The 19,265-nt window shown below is 44.4% G+C and overlaps 1 protein-coding gene across 1 annotated transcript; it reads left to right on the plus strand.

Moving 5' to 3' along the window:
* The first annotated feature begins 3,319 nt into the window (after nucleotides 1-3,319).
* On the plus strand, nucleotides 3,320-19,006 carry LOC137378627 (probable G-protein coupled receptor 139). Its single transcript, XM_068048921.1, has 2 exons — nucleotides 3,320-3,404; nucleotides 18,114-19,006. The coding sequence occupies exons 1-2, from the start codon at nucleotides 3,320-3,322 to the stop codon at nucleotides 19,004-19,006; spliced, it is 978 nt and encodes a 325-aa protein (XP_067905022.1).
* Nucleotides 19,007-19,265: the final 259 nt, after the last annotated feature.

A 19,265-nucleotide genomic window follows, 5' to 3' on the forward strand; every position in this document is an offset into this window, starting at 1 on the left:
TGGAATGTACCGAATCTGTACTCCAACAGTCTCTGCTTTGGAGGCTTCCCATTGCTCAATTACTCTTTATCTGTTCATGTTGGTTTTCAACTTGGTTATTTTAGTAATAATGATAATAATAAAAATGAAACAATGTTCCTTTGGAACATTTGCGATAGTTGATGAAGGTTGAAGCAGCATGAGGTTTATTTTTTGGCGCCCATTTCCCTCTCCCTCAGTTTGCCTAATGATGATAAATGACCAGAATTGAACTGATTTTTGAATATTCACTAAAATAAAAGCAAAATACTGCGGATGCTGGAAATCTGAAATAAAAACAAGAAATTCTGGAAATATTCAGCAGGTCTGGCAGCATCTGTGGAGAGAGAAACAGAGTTACTCCTTTGGGTGCATGGTTTATAAAAAGACAATCATATCAATTGAGAGTATTTTTTTTTCGTTATTGCCACTAAATCATAATTCCATGTGGGTACGTGTTGCTGCAGCCCTCTAACCTTATTGGCCACGCTCCATGTATTTCCACAGACACTCTCTAACACTTTCTAGAGACCTCCGAATAGTTCCAGAGATGTAGAGGAAAGGGTAGCGAAGATGATTCTCGACAGGAGCGAGAGTAACAGGGTAGTTGTTTTGGGGGACTTTAACTTTCCAAATATTGACTGGAAATACTATAGTTCGAGTACTTTAGATGGGTCAGTTTTTGTCCAGTGTGTGCAGGAGGGTTTTCTGACACAGTATGTAGACAGGCCAACCAGGGGCGATGCCACATTGGATTTGGTACTGGGTAATGAACCTCGCCATGTGTCAGATTTAGATGTAGGTGAGCACTTTGGTGATAGTGATCACAATTCGGTTAGGTTTGCCTTAGCGATGGGCAGGGACAGGTATATACCGCAGGGCAAGAATTATAGCTGGGGGAAAGGAAATTATGATGCGATTAGGCAAAATTTAGGATGCGTAGGATGGGGAAGGAAACTGCAGGGGATGGGCACAATCGAAATGTGGAGCTTATTCAAGGAGCAGCTACTGCATGTCCTTGATAAGTATGTACCTGTCAGGCAGGGAGGAAGTTGTCGAGCGAGGGAGCCGTGGTTTACGAAAGAAGTTTAAGCCCTTGTCAAGAGGAAGAAGAAGGCTTATGTTAGGATGAGATGTGAAGGCTCAGTTAGGGCGCTTGAGAGTTACAAGCTAGCCAGGAAGGATCTAAAGGGAGAGCTAAGAAGAGCAAGGAGAGGACACAAGAAGTCATTGGCGGATAGGATCAAGGAAAACCCTCAGGCTTTCTATAGGTATATCAGGAATAAAAGAATGACTAGAGTTAGATTAGGGCCAATCAAGGATAGTAATGGGAAGTTGTCTGTGGAATCAGAGGAGATAGGGGAAGCGTTAAATGAATATTATTCATCAGTATTTACAGTAGAGAAAGAAAATGTTGTCGAGGAGAATACTGAGATTCAGACCACTAGGCTAGATGGGATTGAGGTTCACAAGGAGGAGGTGTTAGCAATTTTGGAAAGTGTGAAAATAGATAAGTCCTCTGGGCCAGATGGGATTTATCCTAGGATTCTCTGGGAAGCCAGGGAGGAGATTGCAGAGCCTTTGTCCTTGATCTTCATGTCGTCATTGTTGACAGGAATAGTGCTGGATGACTGGAGGAAAGCAAATGTTGTCCCCTTGTTCAAGAAGGGGAGTAGAGACAGCCCTGGTAATTATAGACCTGTGAGCCTTACTTCGGTTGTGGGTAAAATGTTGGAAAAGGTTATAAGAGATAGGATTTATAATCATCTTGAAAAGAATAAGTTCATTAGCGATAGTCAGCACGGTTTTGTGAAGGGTAGGTCGTGCCTCACAAACCTTATTGAGTTTTTCGAGAAGGTGATCAAACAGGTGGATGAGGGTAAAGCCGTGGATGTGGTGTATATGGATTTCAGTAAGGCATTTGATAAGGTTCCCCACGGTAGGCTATTGCAGAAAATACGGAAGTGTGGGATTGAAGGTGATTTAGAGCTTTGGATCAGAAATTGGCTAGCTGAAAGAAGACAGAGGGTGGTGGTTGATGGCAAATGTTCATCCTGGAGTTTAGTTACTAGTGGTGTACCGCAAGGATCTGTTTTGGGGCCACTGCTGTTTGTCATTTTTATAAATGACCTGGATGAGGGTGTAGAAGGGTGGGTTAGTACATTTGCGGATGACACGAAGGTCGGTGGAGTTGTGGATAGTGCCGAAGGACGTTGCAGGGTACAGAGGGACATAGTTAGGCTGCAGAGCTGGGCTGAGAGATGGCAAATGGAGTTTAATGCGGAAAAGTGTGAGGTGATTCACTTTGGAAGGAGTAACAGGAATGCAGAGTACTGGGCTAATGGGAAGATTCTTGGTTGTGTAGATGAGCAGAGAGATATTGGTGTCCAGGTACATAAATCCCTGAAAGTTGCTACCCAGGTTAATAGGGCTGTTAAGAAGGCATATGGTGTGTTAGCTTTTATTAGTAAGGGGATCGAGTTTCGGAGCCACGAGGTCATGCTGCAGCTATACAAAACTCTGGTGAGGCCGCTCCTGGAGTATTGCGTGCAGTTCTGGTCACCGCATTATAGGAAGGATGTGGAAGCTTTGGAAAGGGTGCAGAGGAGATTTACTAGGATGTTGCCTGGTATGGAGGGAAGGTCTTACGAGGAAAGGCTGAGGGACTTGAGGTTGTTTTCGTTGGAGAGAAGGAGGAGGAGAGGTGACTTAATAGAGACATATAAGATAATCAGAGGGTTAGATAGGCTGGATAGTGAGAGTCTTTTTCCTCGGATGGTGATGGCAAACACAAGGGGACATAGCTTTAAGTTGAGGGGTGATAGATATAGGACAGATGTTCGAGGTAGTTTCTTTACTGAGAGAGTAGTAGGGGCGTGGAACGCCCTGCCTGCAACAGTAGTAGACTCGCCAACTTTAAGGGCATTTAAGTGGTCATTGGATAGACATATGGATGAAAATGGAATAGTGTAGGTCAGGTGGTTTCACAGGTCGGCGCAACTTCGAGGGCCAAAGGGCCTGTACTGCGCTGTAATGTTCTAATGTTCTAATGTTCTAATGTTCTAATCATTTCGGTTTATCTCACACACCTCCGCCATTCAGCAGTTTCTGATCCTTCCTCTTTCTGAACTAGTCTTAATTTTAATGCTGTTTGCCTCAATCAGATCTGTTTGTTCAAATGACTGTAAGCAATGGCAATGATCACCCTAACTAATTGTGTCCCTGGAGGATTTATTCTGTCTGTATAAAGGCTCGTTTAGATTATCACAGTCTCAGTTGAAGTCATTGCTTTAAGCTGAACATGAAATATCCATTCAATGTGCTCCCAACACTCGCTGATGTTGAGTTCATTTACTGTCCTGTTCTTGGGGCCATCGGAGTGCCCAGTAAGTAATTAATATCTGTTCATTGCTGTCATTGACCAAGTGTTTCTGCTTTGAGCACAATCGGCAATCTGGTTACAAATTGTGCTCAAAATTATGCCAGTTTGAGAAATGCTTTTTTTCCCCTCAAGTTTTCATTCAAACTCATTTGTATGTCTCTGAATGTCAAATCTGCAAATCTGCCATGGATCAGCACAATTAGTCAGCATTTTAGCATCTACCGATATAAAGATTTCATTTATAATATCCCTTGACTTATTTAAGAATGATAATCTCATGCAGTTTTATTAAACAGCTGAAAATGTGTTTATCACAAAAAAAAATCAGTGTTTAAAATCAATGTGTCCAGTCTTTCACCTTTGTGTAAACTTATTTTAAAAATTGAAAATAATGTAAAAAAAATACAGAACCATTCCATAATTACACTGGTGTACAATAGTCAATTTCTTCGTAATTAAAAAAAATGATGTTTAATGCTTTTAAAACATGCTTCTCAGAGTCCTTGCGCATAAACAAAAACAAAGCTTAATTTTAGGCACCTCCTTGAAGGCTCGCAAATAGGTGCAATTAGTGGAATCGCTCCATGGTAATTAATTAGATCAGGAAAGTGGGCCAGTTCTGTGGACAGGGTCAATATCTAGTGCAATATTTTTAAAACTAAAACAAAAGATTGGAGAAATCCTATTTGTGCTTAACACAATTTGTGCTTATAATTCCATGATCTTTTGCAATTGTTTGGCCGATTTCAGGTGAATTGTGCTGAAAAACCAGTGCTACTGTAAAGAAATTCTTGCCAATGTCTTTACTATTTGTTTTATTTTTGGAGGTTCAATAATGTGGCACTGTGTCTAATATCTTCATAACACAGTCACATGTTTTTGGTGAGTATGTACTGCACATGTGGTATTTACTTAGTGATTTTTATATCAATAATGATGGTTGTGGAATCCCACTCTGGGATGTTTGATTTCATGTGTTACCTCACCTTCCTCGATCTGCTCTTTTAGCAAATACTTAGAAGGTCATTGAGAGGATTGTCAAGGGGGAAGGGGCACCTGAGCCTTACTGGAGATTTATGGACAAGATATGTTGTGGATTCAACAATGATCCATCAAAGTAATAGGTGCGATGCAATGCAAATAGGCAGAAAACAAACCTGATTGAGTTCTTTGATGAAGTAATGGAGGGGGTTGATGAGGGTAGCACAGTTGATGTTATGTCCATGTATTTTGGAAAGGTGGTTGATAAAGTCACTCAATTGTTAAAGACCTGATAGCAGAATGAAAGTCTATGGGATTAAAGGGAAAGTAGTTGTGTCAATATGAAATTGGCTAAGGGGCAGAAAAGAGAGAGTTGTGGTGAATGATTGTTTCTCAGACTGAAGGGTGGCATACAATGGCATCTGCTAGGTTTCAAAATTTGGACTACTGCTCTTTTTGATTGTTCTTTGTCATTCATATAGATCTAAGAACAAAGAACAGTACAGCACAGGAACAGGTCATTCGGCCCTCCAAGTCTGCGCCGATCTTGATGCCTGTCGAAACTAAAACCTTCTATACTTACCGGGATCATATCCTTCTATTCCCATCCTATTCATGTATTTGTCAAGATGCCTCTTAAACGTCGCTATCGTACCTGCTTCCACCACCTCCCGGGCAACAAGTTCCAGGTACTCACCACCCTCTGTGTAAAGAACTTGCCTCGCACATCCCCTCTAAACATTGCGCCTCGCACCTTAAATCTATGTCCCCTAGTAACTGACTCTTCCACCCTGGGAAAAAGCTTCTGACTATCCACTCTGTCCATGCCACTCATAAATTTGTAAACCTCCATCATGTCGCCCCACCACCTCCGTCGTTCCAGTGAAAACAATCCGAGTTTATCCAACCTCTCCTCATAGCTAATACCCTCCAGACCAGGCAACATCCTGGTAAACCTCCTCTGTACCCTCTCCAAGCCTCCACGTCCTTCTGGTAGTGTGGCGACCAGAAATTCTTGCAATATTCTAAGTGTGGCCTAACTAAGGTTCTGTACAGCTGCAGCATGACTTGCCAATGTTTATACTCTATGCCATGACCGATGAAGGCAAGCATGCCGTATGCCTTCTTGACTACCTTATCCACCTGCGTTGCCACTTTCAGTGACCTGTGAAATCTGTACGCCCAGATTTTTCTGCCTGTCAATACTCCGAAGGTTCTGCCATTTACTGTACACCTCCCACCTGTATTAGATCTTCCAAAATGCATGACCTCACATTTGTCCGGATTAAGCTCCATCTGCCATTTCTCCGCCCAAGTCTCCAACCGATCTATATCCTGCTGTATCCTCTGACAATCCTCATCACTATCCGCAACTCCACCAACATTTGTGTTGGCCGCAAACTTACTAATCAGACCAGCTACATTTTTCTCCAAATCATTTATATATAATACAAACAGCAAAGGTCCCAGCACTGATCCCTGTGGAACACCGCTAGTCACAGCCCTCCATTCAGAAAAGCACCCTTCCACTGCTACCCTCTGTCTTCTATGACCGAGCCAGTTCTGAATCCATTTTGAGAGCTCCCCTCTGATCCCGTGTGACTTCACCTTTTGTACCAGTCTGCCATGCGGGACCTTGTCAAAGGCTTTACTGAAGTCCATCATGACCTGGTGTTGGGGATACAGCGCATCATTTTAAAGTTTATAGGTGACATAAAACTTGGAAATGACAGACTTCAGGACGACATAGATTGGTGAAATGGGCAGAGACAAGACAGGTGAAATTTAATGCAGTGAAATGTGATGTGATTAAGTTTGGTAGAAAGAATGAGGATGGATGTACATCTTTTTGAAGATGGCACTGCAAGTTGAGAAAACAGTCAAAAAGGCATATGGTGTTTGTTGGCTTTACGAAGACAGGTTCAGAACAAATAAACAACAACATTTTGCTAACCGTTTCTTAAACACTGTTTAGGTCTGAGCTACAGTATTCTGGCCAATTCCACACACCATATTTTCGGAATAAAGCCAAGGCTTTAAAGAGAGCACAGTTGCGATTTACTAGAATGGTCCCAGGGATGAATTGCATCAGTTACTTGAACAGACTGGAGAAGCTGGGGGTTTGTTCACCCTGGAACAGAGAAGTTTAACTGGAGATTTGATCGAGGCATTCAAAATCATGAAGGGGTTCAATAGATTAAATAAGGCAAAACTGTTACCAGTGGGACAAGGTAACCAGAGGACACAGATTTAAGATAATTGACAAAAGAACCAGAGATGACATGAGGGGACTTTTTATCAGCACGTTCTTGTGATCTGGGATGCACTGCCTGAAAGAGCAGTGGAAGCAGATTCAATAATAAAACAGAATTGGATAAACACATGAAGGGGAAGAAATTGGAGTTTTATGTGGAAAGAGCAGGGGAGTGGGACTAATTGGATAGCTTTGTCAAAGAACTAGCACTAACACAACAGATCAGGTGGCCTCCTTCTGTATTGTATTATTAGATGATGTTATAAAAGCATGTTTATTTTAGAAATGCTGGTGTAATTGTCAAGTATAATCCTAGAGTTCTAGAAGACCTGCGGGCCAGTTGCTGAATCACTGTGCAGCAATATTCACCAAAATAAATTGAAATTGAATCATGTATTTATAACATTGGAAATAAAATGAAGGAGCAAAGCTCAAAGTGAGCACTCAGTCCAGTTCTGGTCCCGAGTATAAAAGGAAGCAGTTTAGAGAACAACCAGAAGATCTCTGGGCACTGAGAACAAGTTGTGAAGGACAATTGATAAAACCTGAACTTTTCAGCCTTGAAAGGAGTGGTTGAAAGATGTATTGACTGATGTAAAAAGGCAATAACGATAAGCATACTGGGCACTATTTCAGACCAACCCATGACAAGGGGTCAAGTGCATACAGTTCCAAACTGGATATTGACAAATTTTCAACAGATTTCAGGAAATTCTTGAAACAAAACATTTAGATTCCTGGACGACTGGGACCGTTTCTGGGGAAGGTGGGACCTGTACAAGCGGGACGGTCTACATGTGAACCAGAGGGGGACTAACATCCTTGCTGGAGTGTTTGCTGGTGCTGTTGGGAGTAGTTTAAATTAATTTGGCAGGGGGAGGAGATGCAGACTCCTCGCAGAATAGGGACACAGCTAAACATAGGAAACCAAACAAGTCAGAGGGAATACAGCGGAAGTAAGTTTCAAGGGAGTAAGACCAGGATGGATGGCCTCTACTTTAATGCCATTAGTATTACAGGTAAAACGGATGAGTTAAGGGCAAGGATTGACACGTGGAATTGTGATATAGTAGCCATCATGGAGACATGGTTGAGGGATGGGCAGGATTGGCAGCTCAATATCCCGGGATCTAGAATCTTCAGGCGAGACAGAGGAGGGGGTAAAGGAGGAGGGGGCATTGCAATATTAGTTAAGGAGTCAGTTACTGCAGTAAGGAGAGATGATATCTTGGAGGGGCATCAAATGAAGCTTTATGGATAGAGTTTAGGAATAAAAAAGAGACAGCCACATTGCTAGGTGTTTATTATAGACCCCGAGATAGTCAGCGGGAAATTGAGGAGTAAATATGTGTGTAATTCGCAGAGGTGTGTAAAAATAGAAATAGGATAATTATATTAGGTGATTTCAACTTTCCCAACATTAATTGGATAGTCATCATGTTAAGGGCTTAGATGGAGTGGAGTTCTGAAAATGTATACAGGAGAACTTTTTTAGCTCAATATGTAGAGGATCCAACAAGGAAGGGTGCAGTGCTGGACCTAATTCTGGGGAATGAAGCCGGACAGGTGATTGATATGTTGCTGATAACGATCACAACATGGTACAATTTAAGCTTGTTATGGAGAAAGAAATAGACAAGTTGCAAAAAAAGGTTTTGGATTGTGGGAGAGCGAATTTTAGTAAAATAAGGCAGGATCTGGCCAAGGTAGAATGGAAAGAGTTAGTTGTTGGGAAATCTACAGAAGAGCATTCAAAAAGGAAATGGGGAGGGTACAGGCCCAACATGTTCCCTCTCGGGTAATTGGTAGGAGCAACAAGCCAGAGAACCATGGATGACCAGAAACATTCAGGGTACGATGAGGAGGAAAAGAGAGGCTTTTAGCAAATACAAGGAGAGCAAATCAACTGAAACATTAGTGGAGCTGAGAAAATGTAGGATGGAGCTTAAGAAAGCAATTCGGAGAGCAAAGAGGGGAGATGAGAAAGCTCTGGCTGGCAAAAGTAGGGAAAATCCCAAGATATTCTATAAGTATATCAATGGGAAGAGGATAACCAGGGAAAGAGTAGGACCCATTAGGGACCAAGGGGGAAATCTGTGGGTGGAGCCAGAGGACATTGCTAGGGTGTTGAACAAATACTTCACATTTATCTTCACCCAATAGAATGAGGATGTAGATATGGAACTCAGAGAGGGAGACTGTGAGGTTCTTGAGCAAATTGTTACAGGGAGTGACAAGGTATTGGAGGTTTTGGCAGGCTTAAAAGTGGACAAATCTCCAGGTCTGTCCGATTTGTGTCCCAGAATGCTGTGGGAGGCGAGGGTGGAGATTTCAGAGGCACTGACCCAAATTTCTAATTCCTTTCTGGCCACGGGGGAGGTGCCAGAGGACTGGAGAACAGCTAATGTGGACCCACTATTTAAGAAAGGTTGTAGAGATAAGCCAGGGAACTGCAGACCAGTGAGTCTCACGTCAGTGGTAGGGAAACTATCGGGGAAAATTCTGAAGGTGAGAATCTATCTCCCCTTGGAGAGGCAAAATTTGATTAGGAATAGTCAGCATGGCTTTGCCAGAGGGAGATCATGCCTAACAAATGTGATTGAATTTTTTGAGCATGTGACCAGGAGTGTAGATGAGGGTAGTGCAATTGATGTAGTTTACATAGATTTCAGCAAAGCCTTTGACAAGGTCCCTGGGCTCTGTTGCACTAAGAAAAGCTGAGAACATACATAATAAATTCCACTTCGATTTGCTTATCAAGAAAGCAAATGGGATATCGGGTAACTTGATAAGGTGGATTCAAAATTGGCTTAGCTGTAGGAGACAGAGAGTGATGACAGACGTCTGTTTTAGTGACTGGAAGCTAGTGTCCAATGGCGTACCACAGGGATCTGTGCTGGGTCCCCTATTGTTTTCATTTATATAAGCAACATATATGACTATGTGGGGGGTAGGATCAGTAAGTTTGCGGATGACACAAAGATTGGCCGAGTGGTTAACAGTGAGGTTGAGTGTCTTGGTTTACAGGAAGATATAGATGGGATGGTCAAATGGGCAGAAAAGTGGCAGATGGAATTTAAGCCTGAAAATTGTGAGTTCATGCACTTTGGAAGGAGTAATGTGACACGGAAGTCCTCAATGAATGGCCTGACACTGGGAAGTTCTGAGGAACAAAGTGACCTTGGCGTGTTTGTCCATAGATCTCTGAAGGCAGAAGGGCAGGTTAACAGGGTGGTGATAAAGGCATATGGGACACTTGCCTTTATCAATTGAGGCATAGATTACAAAAGCAGGGAGGTCATGTTGGAGTTGTATAGAACTTTGGTAAGGCCACAGCTGGAGGGGGTGCAGAAGCGATTCACCAGGATGTTGCCTGGGATGGAACATTTAAGCTATGAGGAGAGCTTGGATAGGCTTGGGTTGTTTCCGCTGGAACAGAGAAGACTGTGGGTTGACCTGATTGAGGTGTACAAAATTATGAGGGGCATGGACAGGGTGGATCGGGAGCAGCTGTTCCCCTTAGTTGAAGGGTCAGTTACGAGTGGACTCAAGTTTAAGGTGAGTGGCAGGAGGTTTAAGGGAAATTTGAGGAAGATCTTTTTTACCCAGAGCGTGGTGATGGTCTGGAATTCCCTGCCTGGGAGGGTGGTAGAGGCGGGTTTCCTCACATCCTTTAAAAAGTACCTGGATGCGCACTTGGCACGTCACAACATTCAAGGCTATGGGCCAAGTGCTGGCAAATGGGATTAGGTAGACAGGTCAGGTCTCTTTAATGCATCGGTGCAGACTCGATGGGCCAAAGGGCCACTCTGCACTGTATTATGCTGTGATTCTGTGATCAAGCTATTTCGACTGGACTTTGGTTTGGATATTAAAACAGATTCCCCGGAGCATGTGAGAAACTACTCAATACTGTTTTCTGTGGAGTGTGGGTACATTATGGGGTTATTCTGAATGTTAGAATTGAAGGTAAATCCAATGATCCTTTTCTTTATCTGTTTTGTGGCCTTGATCCAGATCTGGTTGGGAAGCACTATAAGATATCCCAAGGCCCTGAAAGTCATGATAAAAATACAAGTTCATTCTACCACACGAAGCTCCATTCATCTACTATTCATGTCATTACTATGATCTACTGGCTCCCGTTCGCCATTCATTAATTTGAAATCTTCTTCTTTGGCCTCCTTGTCTCGAGAAACAATGGGTAAGCGCCTGGAGGTGGTCAGTGGTTTGTAAAGCAGCGCCTGGAGTGGTTATAAAGTCCAAACCTAAAGTGACAGACTCTTCCACAGTTGCTGCAGGTAAAATTGGTTGTCGGGGCTGTTACACAGTTGGCTCTCCCCTTGCGTGTCTGTCTTTTTTCCTGCCAGCTGCTCAGTCTCTTCGACTTGTCACTCTTTAGCCCCACATTTATGGTTGTCAGCCAGCTCGGGCGATCACTGGCAACTGACTCCCACGACTTGTGATCAATGTCACAGGACTTCATGTCGCGTTTGCAGACGTCTTTAAAGTTGCGACATGGACGGCTGGTGAGTCTGATACCAGTGACGAGTCCGCTATACAATGTGTCCTTGGGGATCCTGCCATCTTCCATGCGGCTCACATGGCCAAACCATCTCAGGCACCGCTGGCTCAGTCGGGTGTATATGCTGGGAATGTTGGCTGCCTCAAGGACTTCTGCGTTGGAGTTACAGTCCTGCCACCTGATGCCAAGGATTCTCTGGAGATAGCGAAGATGGAATGAATTGAGACATCGCTCTTGGCTGACGTACACTGTCCAGGCCTCGCTGCCGTAGAGCAAGGTACTGAGGACACAGGCTTAATACACTCGGAAATTTGTGGTCCGTGTCAATGCGCTATTTTCCCACACTCTCTTGGCCAGTCTGGACATAGCAGTGGACGTCTTTCCCATGCATTTGTTTATTTCTGCATCGAGAGACATGTTACTGGTGATAGTTGAGGCTAGGTAGGTGAACTCTTGAACCACTTCCGAGTGTTGTCACCGATATTGATGCATGGAACATTTCTGACGTCCTGTCCCATGATGTTCATTTTCTTGAGGCTGATGGTTAGGCCAAACTCATTGCAGGCAGCCGCGATCCTGTCGATGAGACTCTGCAGGCACTCTTCGGTGTGGGATGTTAATGCAGCATCGTCAGCAAAGAGGAGTTCCCTGATGAGGACCTACATTGCTTTGGTCTTTGCTCTTAGATGGGCAAGGTTGAACAACCTGCCATCTGATCCTTTTATTTTTTATTTATTTAGAGATACAGCACTGAAACAGGCCCTTCGGCCCACCGAGTCTGTGCCGACCAACAACCACCCATCTATACTAACCCCACAGTAATCCCATAGGCCCTACCACCTACCTACACTAGGGGCAATTTATAACAGCCAAGTTATCTATCACCTGCAAGTTTTTGGCGGTGGGAGGAAACCGGAGCACCTGGAGGAAACCCACGCAGACACAGGGAGAACTTGCAAACTCCACACAGGCAGTACCCAGAATTGAACCCGGGTCCCTGGAGCTGTGAGGCTGCGGTGCTAACCACTGCACCACTGTGCCGCCCCTTGTGTCGAGGAAAATTCCTTCTTCTGAAGACTTGAATGCATGTGAGAGCAGCAGGGAGAAGATCCCAAACAGTGTAGGTGCGAGAACTCAGCCCTGTTTCACACCACTCAGGATAGGAAAGGGATCTGATGAGGCGCCGCTATGCTGAGTTGTGCCTTTCATATTGTCATTGAATGAGGTGATGATACTTCGTAGCTTTGGTGGACATCTGATCTTTGCTAGTAGTCTGAAGAGATCACGTCTGCTGACGAGCTCAAAGGCTTTGCTGAGATAAATGAAAGCATCGCAGAGGGGCATCTGTTGTTTGCGGCATTTCTCCTGTAGCTGGCGATGGGAGAAATGCATGTCATTAGTGGATCTCTCTGCTCGAAAGCCACACTGTGCCTCAGGGTAGACACGCTCATCCAGCTTCTTGAGCCTGTTTAAAATGACTCGAGCAAAGACTTTCCCCACAATGCTGAGCAGGGAGATTCCACAGGAGTTGTTGCAGTCACCGTGGTCACCCTTGTTCTGATAGAGGGTAATGATATTGGCATCGCGCATGTCCTGTGGTACTGCTCTCTCATCACAGCACAGGCAAAGCAGTTCGTTGGGTGCTGAAAGTATAGCAGACTTGGCACTCTGGATTATTTCAGGCTTAATGCCGAGCTTCCCAGGGGCTTTTCCGCTGGCTGGAGAATCAATGGCATCACTGAGTTCCGATTTTGTTGGCTGTTCGTCCAGCTCATCCATGGCTGGCAGAGACTGGGCTGCATGGAGGGCGGTTTCAGTGACAACATTTTCCCTGGAGTGCAGTTCTAGGTATTGGTCCACCCAGTGGTCCATTTGCTTGTGTTGGTCAGGGATCATGTTCCCTGATTTAGACTTGAGGGGGGCGATCTTCCTAATGGTTGGCCCAAAAGCTCTCTTAATGCCTTCATGCATTAACAAAGAACAAAGATCAGTACAGCACAGGAACAGGCCATTCAGCCCTCCAAGCCTGCGCCGATCTTGATGCCTGCCTAAACTAACACCTTCTGCACTTCCAGGGCCAATATTCTTCTATTCCCTTCCTATTCATGTATTTGTCAAGATGTCTCTTAAACGTCGCTATCGTACCTGCCTCCACCACCTCCCCTGGCAGCAAGTTCCAGGCACTCACCACCCTCTGTGTAAAAAACTTGCCTCGCACATCCCCTCTAAACTTTGCCCCTCGCACCTTAAACCTATGTCCCCTAGTAACTGACTCTTCCACCCTGGGAAAAAGCTTCTGACTATCCACTCTGTCCATGCCGCTCATAACTTTGTAAACCTCCATCATGTCGCCCCTCCACCTCCGTCGTTTCAGTGAAAAACAATCCGAGTTTTTCCAACCTCTCCTCATAGCTAATGCCCTCCAGACCAGGCAACATCCTGGTAAACCTCCTCTGTACCCTTTCCAAAGCCTCCACGTCCTTCTGGTAGTGTGGCGACCAGAATTGCAAGCAATATTCTAAGTGTGGCCGAACTAAGGTTCTGTACAGCTGCAACATGACTTGCAAATTTTTATACTCTATGCCCCGACCGATGAAGGCAAGCATGCCATATGCCTTCTTGACTACCTTATCCACCTGCGTTGCCACTTTCAGTGACCTGTGGACCTGTACGCCCTGATCTCTCTGCCTGTCAATACTCCTAAGGCTTCTGCCATTTACTGTATGCCTCCCACCTGCATTAGACCTTCCAAAATGCATTACCTCACATTTGTCCGGATTAAACTCCATCTGCCATTTCTCAGCCCAAGTCTCCAATCGATCTATATCCTGCTGTATCATCTGACAATCCTCATCATTATCCGCAACTCCACCAAACTTTGTGTCATCCGCAAACTTACTAATCAGACCAGCTACATTTTCCTCCAAATCATTTATATATACTACAAACAGCAAAGGTCCCAGCACTGATCCCTGCGGAACACCACTAGTCACATCCCTCCATTCAGAAAAACACCCATCCACTGCTACCCTCTATCATCTATGACTTCTGTATCCATCTTGCCAGCTCACATCTGATCCCGTGTGACTTCACCTTTTGTACCAGTCTGCCATGCGGGACTTTACTAAAGTCTTTACTAAAGGCTTTACTAAAGTCCATATAGACAACATCCACTGCCCTTCCTCCATCAATCATCTTTGTCACTTCCTCAAAAAACTCAATCAAATTAGTAAGACACGACCTCCCCTTCACAAAACCATGCCGCCTCTCGCTAATAAGTTCCTTTGTTTCCAAATGGGAGTAAATCCTGTCCCGAAGAATCCTCTCTAATAATTTCCCTACCACTGACGTAAGGCTCACCAGCCTATAATTTCCTGGATTATCCTTGCTACCCTTCTTAAACAAAGAAACAACATTGGCTATTCTCCAGTCCTCTGGTACAAGAGCTGTAGCCAATGAGGATGCAAAGATTTCTGTCAAGGCCCCAGCAATTTCTTCCCTTGCCTCCCTCAGTATTCTGGGGTAGATCCCATCAGGCCCTGGGGACTCATCTACATTAATGCTTTGCAAGATACCCAACACCTCCTCCTTTTTGATAATGAGATGACTGAGACTATCTACACTCCCTTCCCGAGGCTCATCATCCACCAAGTCCTTCTCTGTGGTGAATACTGATGCAAAGTACTCATTTACTACCTCGTCCATTTCCTCTGGCTCCACACGTAGATTCCCTTCTCTGTCCTTGAGTGGGCCAGCCCTTTCCCTAGTTACCCTCTTGCTCTTTATATACGTATAAGAAGCCTTGGGATTTTCCTTAATCCTGTTAACCAATGACTTTTCACGACCCCTTTTTGCCCTCCTGACTCCTTGCTTAATTTCCTTCCTACTGTCTTTATATTCCTCAAGGGATTCGTCTGTTGCTAGCCATCCAGCCCTTCCGAATGCTTCCTTTTTCTTTTTGACTAGGCTCACAATATCCCGCTTTATCGAAGGTTCCCGAAACTTGCCAAACGTATCCTTCTTCCTCACAGGAACATGCTGGTCCTGGATTCTAATCAACTGACGTTTGAAAGACTCCCACGTGTCAGATGTTGATTTACCCTCCAGCAGCCGCCCCCAATCTAAATTCTTCAGTTCCTGCCTAATATTGTTATAATTAGCCTTCCCCCAATTTAGCACCTTCACCCGAGGACTACTCTTATCCTTATCCACTAGTACCTTAAAACGTACGGAATTATGGTCACTCTTCCCGAAATGCTCCCCTACTGAAACTTCGATCACCTGGCCAGGCTCATTCCCCAATACCAGGTCCAGTACAGCCCCACCCCTTGTTGGAATATCGACATATTGTTTCAAGAAGCCCTCCTGGATGATCCTCACAAATTCTGCCCCATCCAAGCCCCTAGCACTAAGTGAGTCCCAGTCAATATAGGGGAAGTTAAAATCACCCACCACTACAACCCTGTTACTTTTACATCTTTCCAAAATTTGTCTACATATCTGCTCCTCTCCCTCCCGCTGGCTGTTGGGAGGCCTGTCGTAAACCCCCAACATCGTGACTGCACCCTTCCTATTCCTGAGCTCCACCCATATTGCCTCGCTGCACGACCCCTCCGAGGTGTCCTCCCGCAGTACAACTGCGATATTCTCCTTCACAAGTAATGTAAGACCCACACCCCTTTTATATCCCCCTCTATCCCGCCTGAAGCTTCTAAATCCCGGAACATTTAGCTGCCAATCCTGTCCTTCTCTCAACCAAGCCTCTGTAATAGCAACAACATCACATTTCCAAGTACTAATCCAAGCTCTAAATTCATCTGCCTTACCTGTTATACTTCTCGCATTGAAACAAATGCACTTCAGACCACCAGTCCCACTGTGCTCCATGCCTGCTCTTCCTCTCAGTCTTACTGGCCTTATTTACTAGTTCCCCCTCATTTACTTCACGAGCTTTCCTACTGCTCTGGTTCCCACCCCCCTGCCACACTAGTTTAAACCCTCCCGAGTGATGCTAGCAAACCTTGCAGCCAGGATATTAGTGCCCCTCCAGTTTAGATGCAACCAGTCCTTCTTGTACAGTTCCCATCTGTCCCTGAAGAGAGCCCAATGGTCCAGATATGTTAAACCCTCCCTTCTACACCAGCTGCTCAGCCACGTGTTTAGCTGCACGATCTTCCTATTTCTAGCCTTACTGGCACTTGGCACAGGGAGTAATCCCGAGATTACAACCCTCGAGGTCCTGTCTTTTAACTTTCTACCTAACTCCCTAAACTCCCCCTGCAGGACCCCGTCACTCTTCCTGCCTATGTCATTGTTACCAATGTGTACCACAACCTCCGGCTGTTCACCCTCCCCCTACAGAATTCCACCTGTCCGTTCAGAGACATCCTTGACCCTGGCACCAGGGAGGCAACATACCATCCTGGAGTCTCTTTCACGCCCACAGAAGCGCCTATCTGTGCCCCTAACTATAGAGTCCCCTATAACTATTGCTCTTCTGCGCTTTCTCCCTCCCTGCTGAACAACAGTGCCAGCCGTGGTGCCACTGCTCTGGCTGCTGCTGTTGTTTTCCCCTGATAGGCCATCCCCCCCAACAGTATCCAAAACGTTATACTTGTTAGAGAGGGGGATAGCCACAGGGGATTCCTGCACTGACTGCCTGCCCCTTCCAGCTGTCACCCATCTATCTGCCTGCACCTTGGGTGTAACCACTTCTCTAAATCTCCTGTCGATGACACTTTCTGCCACTTGCATGCTCCTAAGTCCATCCAGTTGCCACTCCAAACGATCCATGCGGTCTGTGAGGAGCTGCAACTGGGTACACTTCCTGTAGACGTAGTCGTCCGGAATGCTGGAAGCATCAAGGATCGTGGTGAATTAGATACTAATGCATGCAAAACAGTATTTTACCCCAACTCCTCCCAAATCTCTGTCAGGAGGCTTCATAACTCTCCGTGATCTTGTTGTTATCAGATACAGAAGATAGGTGGCCTTTCTCTGAACTCTTGTTTCTTGACTTGGACAGCCTTCATTGAGGTTTGTAATATCCAGTGCTTTCTGAATTTCAGGTTCAGCTTTTAATTCTTCCAAATGTTTGACTGACTGACGTCTTTGATGAATAGGAATACGATTCCTTCAGTTTCTCCGTAAAGTACCTTCTCAAGTTCGATGAAGTAAGATCGCTGTTGATTCACCTCTCTCTGAACAATTACTCCTTATCTGCTTTGGTCTCATGCCCCTACCTTCTGCCCTTCTGACAATCTCGATAGGTTTCTAGTATTTCCTGTTATAATTATGGGGTTATTTCTTTCGGCAAGATTTGATTCAGTCTTGAACTCTCAGATAATCTGGATTTGTAGCCCTGGAAGTAATTTTTTGAGTAGGATTGGAAGTTGGTTTCGAGGTTTTCTTCCCATTAACAGTTCGGATGGTGCTAATCCACATGACAATGGAGTATGTCTGTAGTTTAGAAGTGTTGATTTTTCTTTAACAGTGCTTTAATAGTTCTGACTCTTTGTTCAGCTTCTCTATTAGATTGCAGATACCTAGGAGAACTTGTTGGATGTATCAATCCACTGATTTCCACAAAGTGCTTGAAGTAGTCGTTTCTAAATTGTGGTCCATTATTGGAGACTATCTGATCAGGTAGACCATGTGTTGCAAAGTTTTCACCCTCCTACCTTGTTCCCCCACACTATTAACACTAGAACCTCTTCCCTCACTGTTCCCCAGGTCATATGGCCAGAACTCATGCCTGTTTTTAAGATTAATGCTGCTTTTATTTCTCTCAGTTGATTCACAATTTGTTTTATTTTACAACCCGTTTCCTGTTGAAAACACTGGTACAATCAGATGTCATTTTCAAATAAAGGATGCAGTAAATTCAACGTAATATCCTGTTTAACTGATGCTTTGAACTTGACCAGTAATTCCTACCTTGTTTTTTTTTGCAGTTAACTTGCTGGCGATTGTGATCCTGTCTCGGGGAAACTGTGGTCTCTCCAAATGTGTCACTCATTACCTGGTAGCCATGGCAGCGGCCGATCTCATGGTTGTCATGACTGATGTGATTCTGAGGTGGCTGATTGTTTATTTCCCAGTTTCTTTCCTGGATATTACTCCTGTTTGTAGTTTGGTTATGGTGCTCATTCCTGCTACGACAATGAGTTCTGTCTGGTTTACAGTTGCTTTTACCTTTGATCGATTTGTGGCCATTTGTTGCCAGAAGCTGAAAACTAAATATTGCACTGAGAAAACTGCAAGGGTGATTATTGGAGCTGTGCCTGTGCTGAGCTGTTTGGAAAGTATTCCCTGGTTCTTCAAATTTAAAGCTCAGTACATCTTCAATAACTTGGAATGGTTTTGCATCACAAAACCAGAGTATTACATTTCAATCTTCTGGGCAGCATACGAGATTCTTCACCGCCTTCTATCCCCTTTGCTCCCATTCGTTTTGATTCTGCTTCTCAACACTCTGACCGTCAGACACATTTTAATAGCTAGTAGAGCCCGCCGGAGACTCCAGGCAGACAGTGATAGGGAGAGTCCCAGTGACTCTGAGATGGACAAACGCAGAAAATCCATCATTTTACTCTTCACTATCTCAGGCAGTTTTATTGTTTTATGGACGACCTATCTTACGTGTTTCCTGTATCAGCGAATTGCATTCATGTCTGATTCCTATACCCCTTCACCCACCGCAGGTACTATCGGATACCTGCTCCAGCTCCTCAGTACCTGCACAAACACCTGTATCTACACAATGACTCAGAGCAAATTCCGAGAGCAGCTGAAAAATGTTGTGAAATATCCTTTCACTGTGATTCTCAGATTCATTAAACAGTGAACAAAAAGATTTCTCATCATTAGAATTCAGTTCCATCTCATAAATAAGATTATATCCTGATGAGCAGTGCTAAATTCAGAGCTCAGAGGAGCAGGAATGTATCAGAGCCCAAATCCCAGAGCTCCGAGCAGCTCAGCATTGATTCCCTGACAATATTTATCCAATTCCCTTCGGAAATTTTCTATTGTTTCTGCTTCCAGCACCCTATCAGGAAGTGCATTCCAGATCATAACTCACTGACGAAATGTTTTTATTCCCA

Source organism: Heterodontus francisci, chromosome 17, assembly GCF_036365525.1.
Source record: "Heterodontus francisci isolate sHetFra1 chromosome 17, sHetFra1.hap1, whole genome shotgun sequence".
Taxonomy (NCBI): domain Eukaryota; kingdom Metazoa; phylum Chordata; class Chondrichthyes; order Heterodontiformes; family Heterodontidae; genus Heterodontus; species Heterodontus francisci.

Excerpts from the sequence above, each read along its gene's own strand:
- LOC137378627 (XM_068048921.1), top strand. The coding sequence starts at position 3,320 with ATGAAATATCCATTCAATGTGCTCCCAACACTCGCTGATGTTGAGTTC. Across the intron at positions 3,405-18,113 it reads TGGGGCCATCGGAGTGCCCA|TTAACTTGCTGGCGATTGTG; the intron begins GTAAGTAATTAA and ends TTTTTTTTGCAG.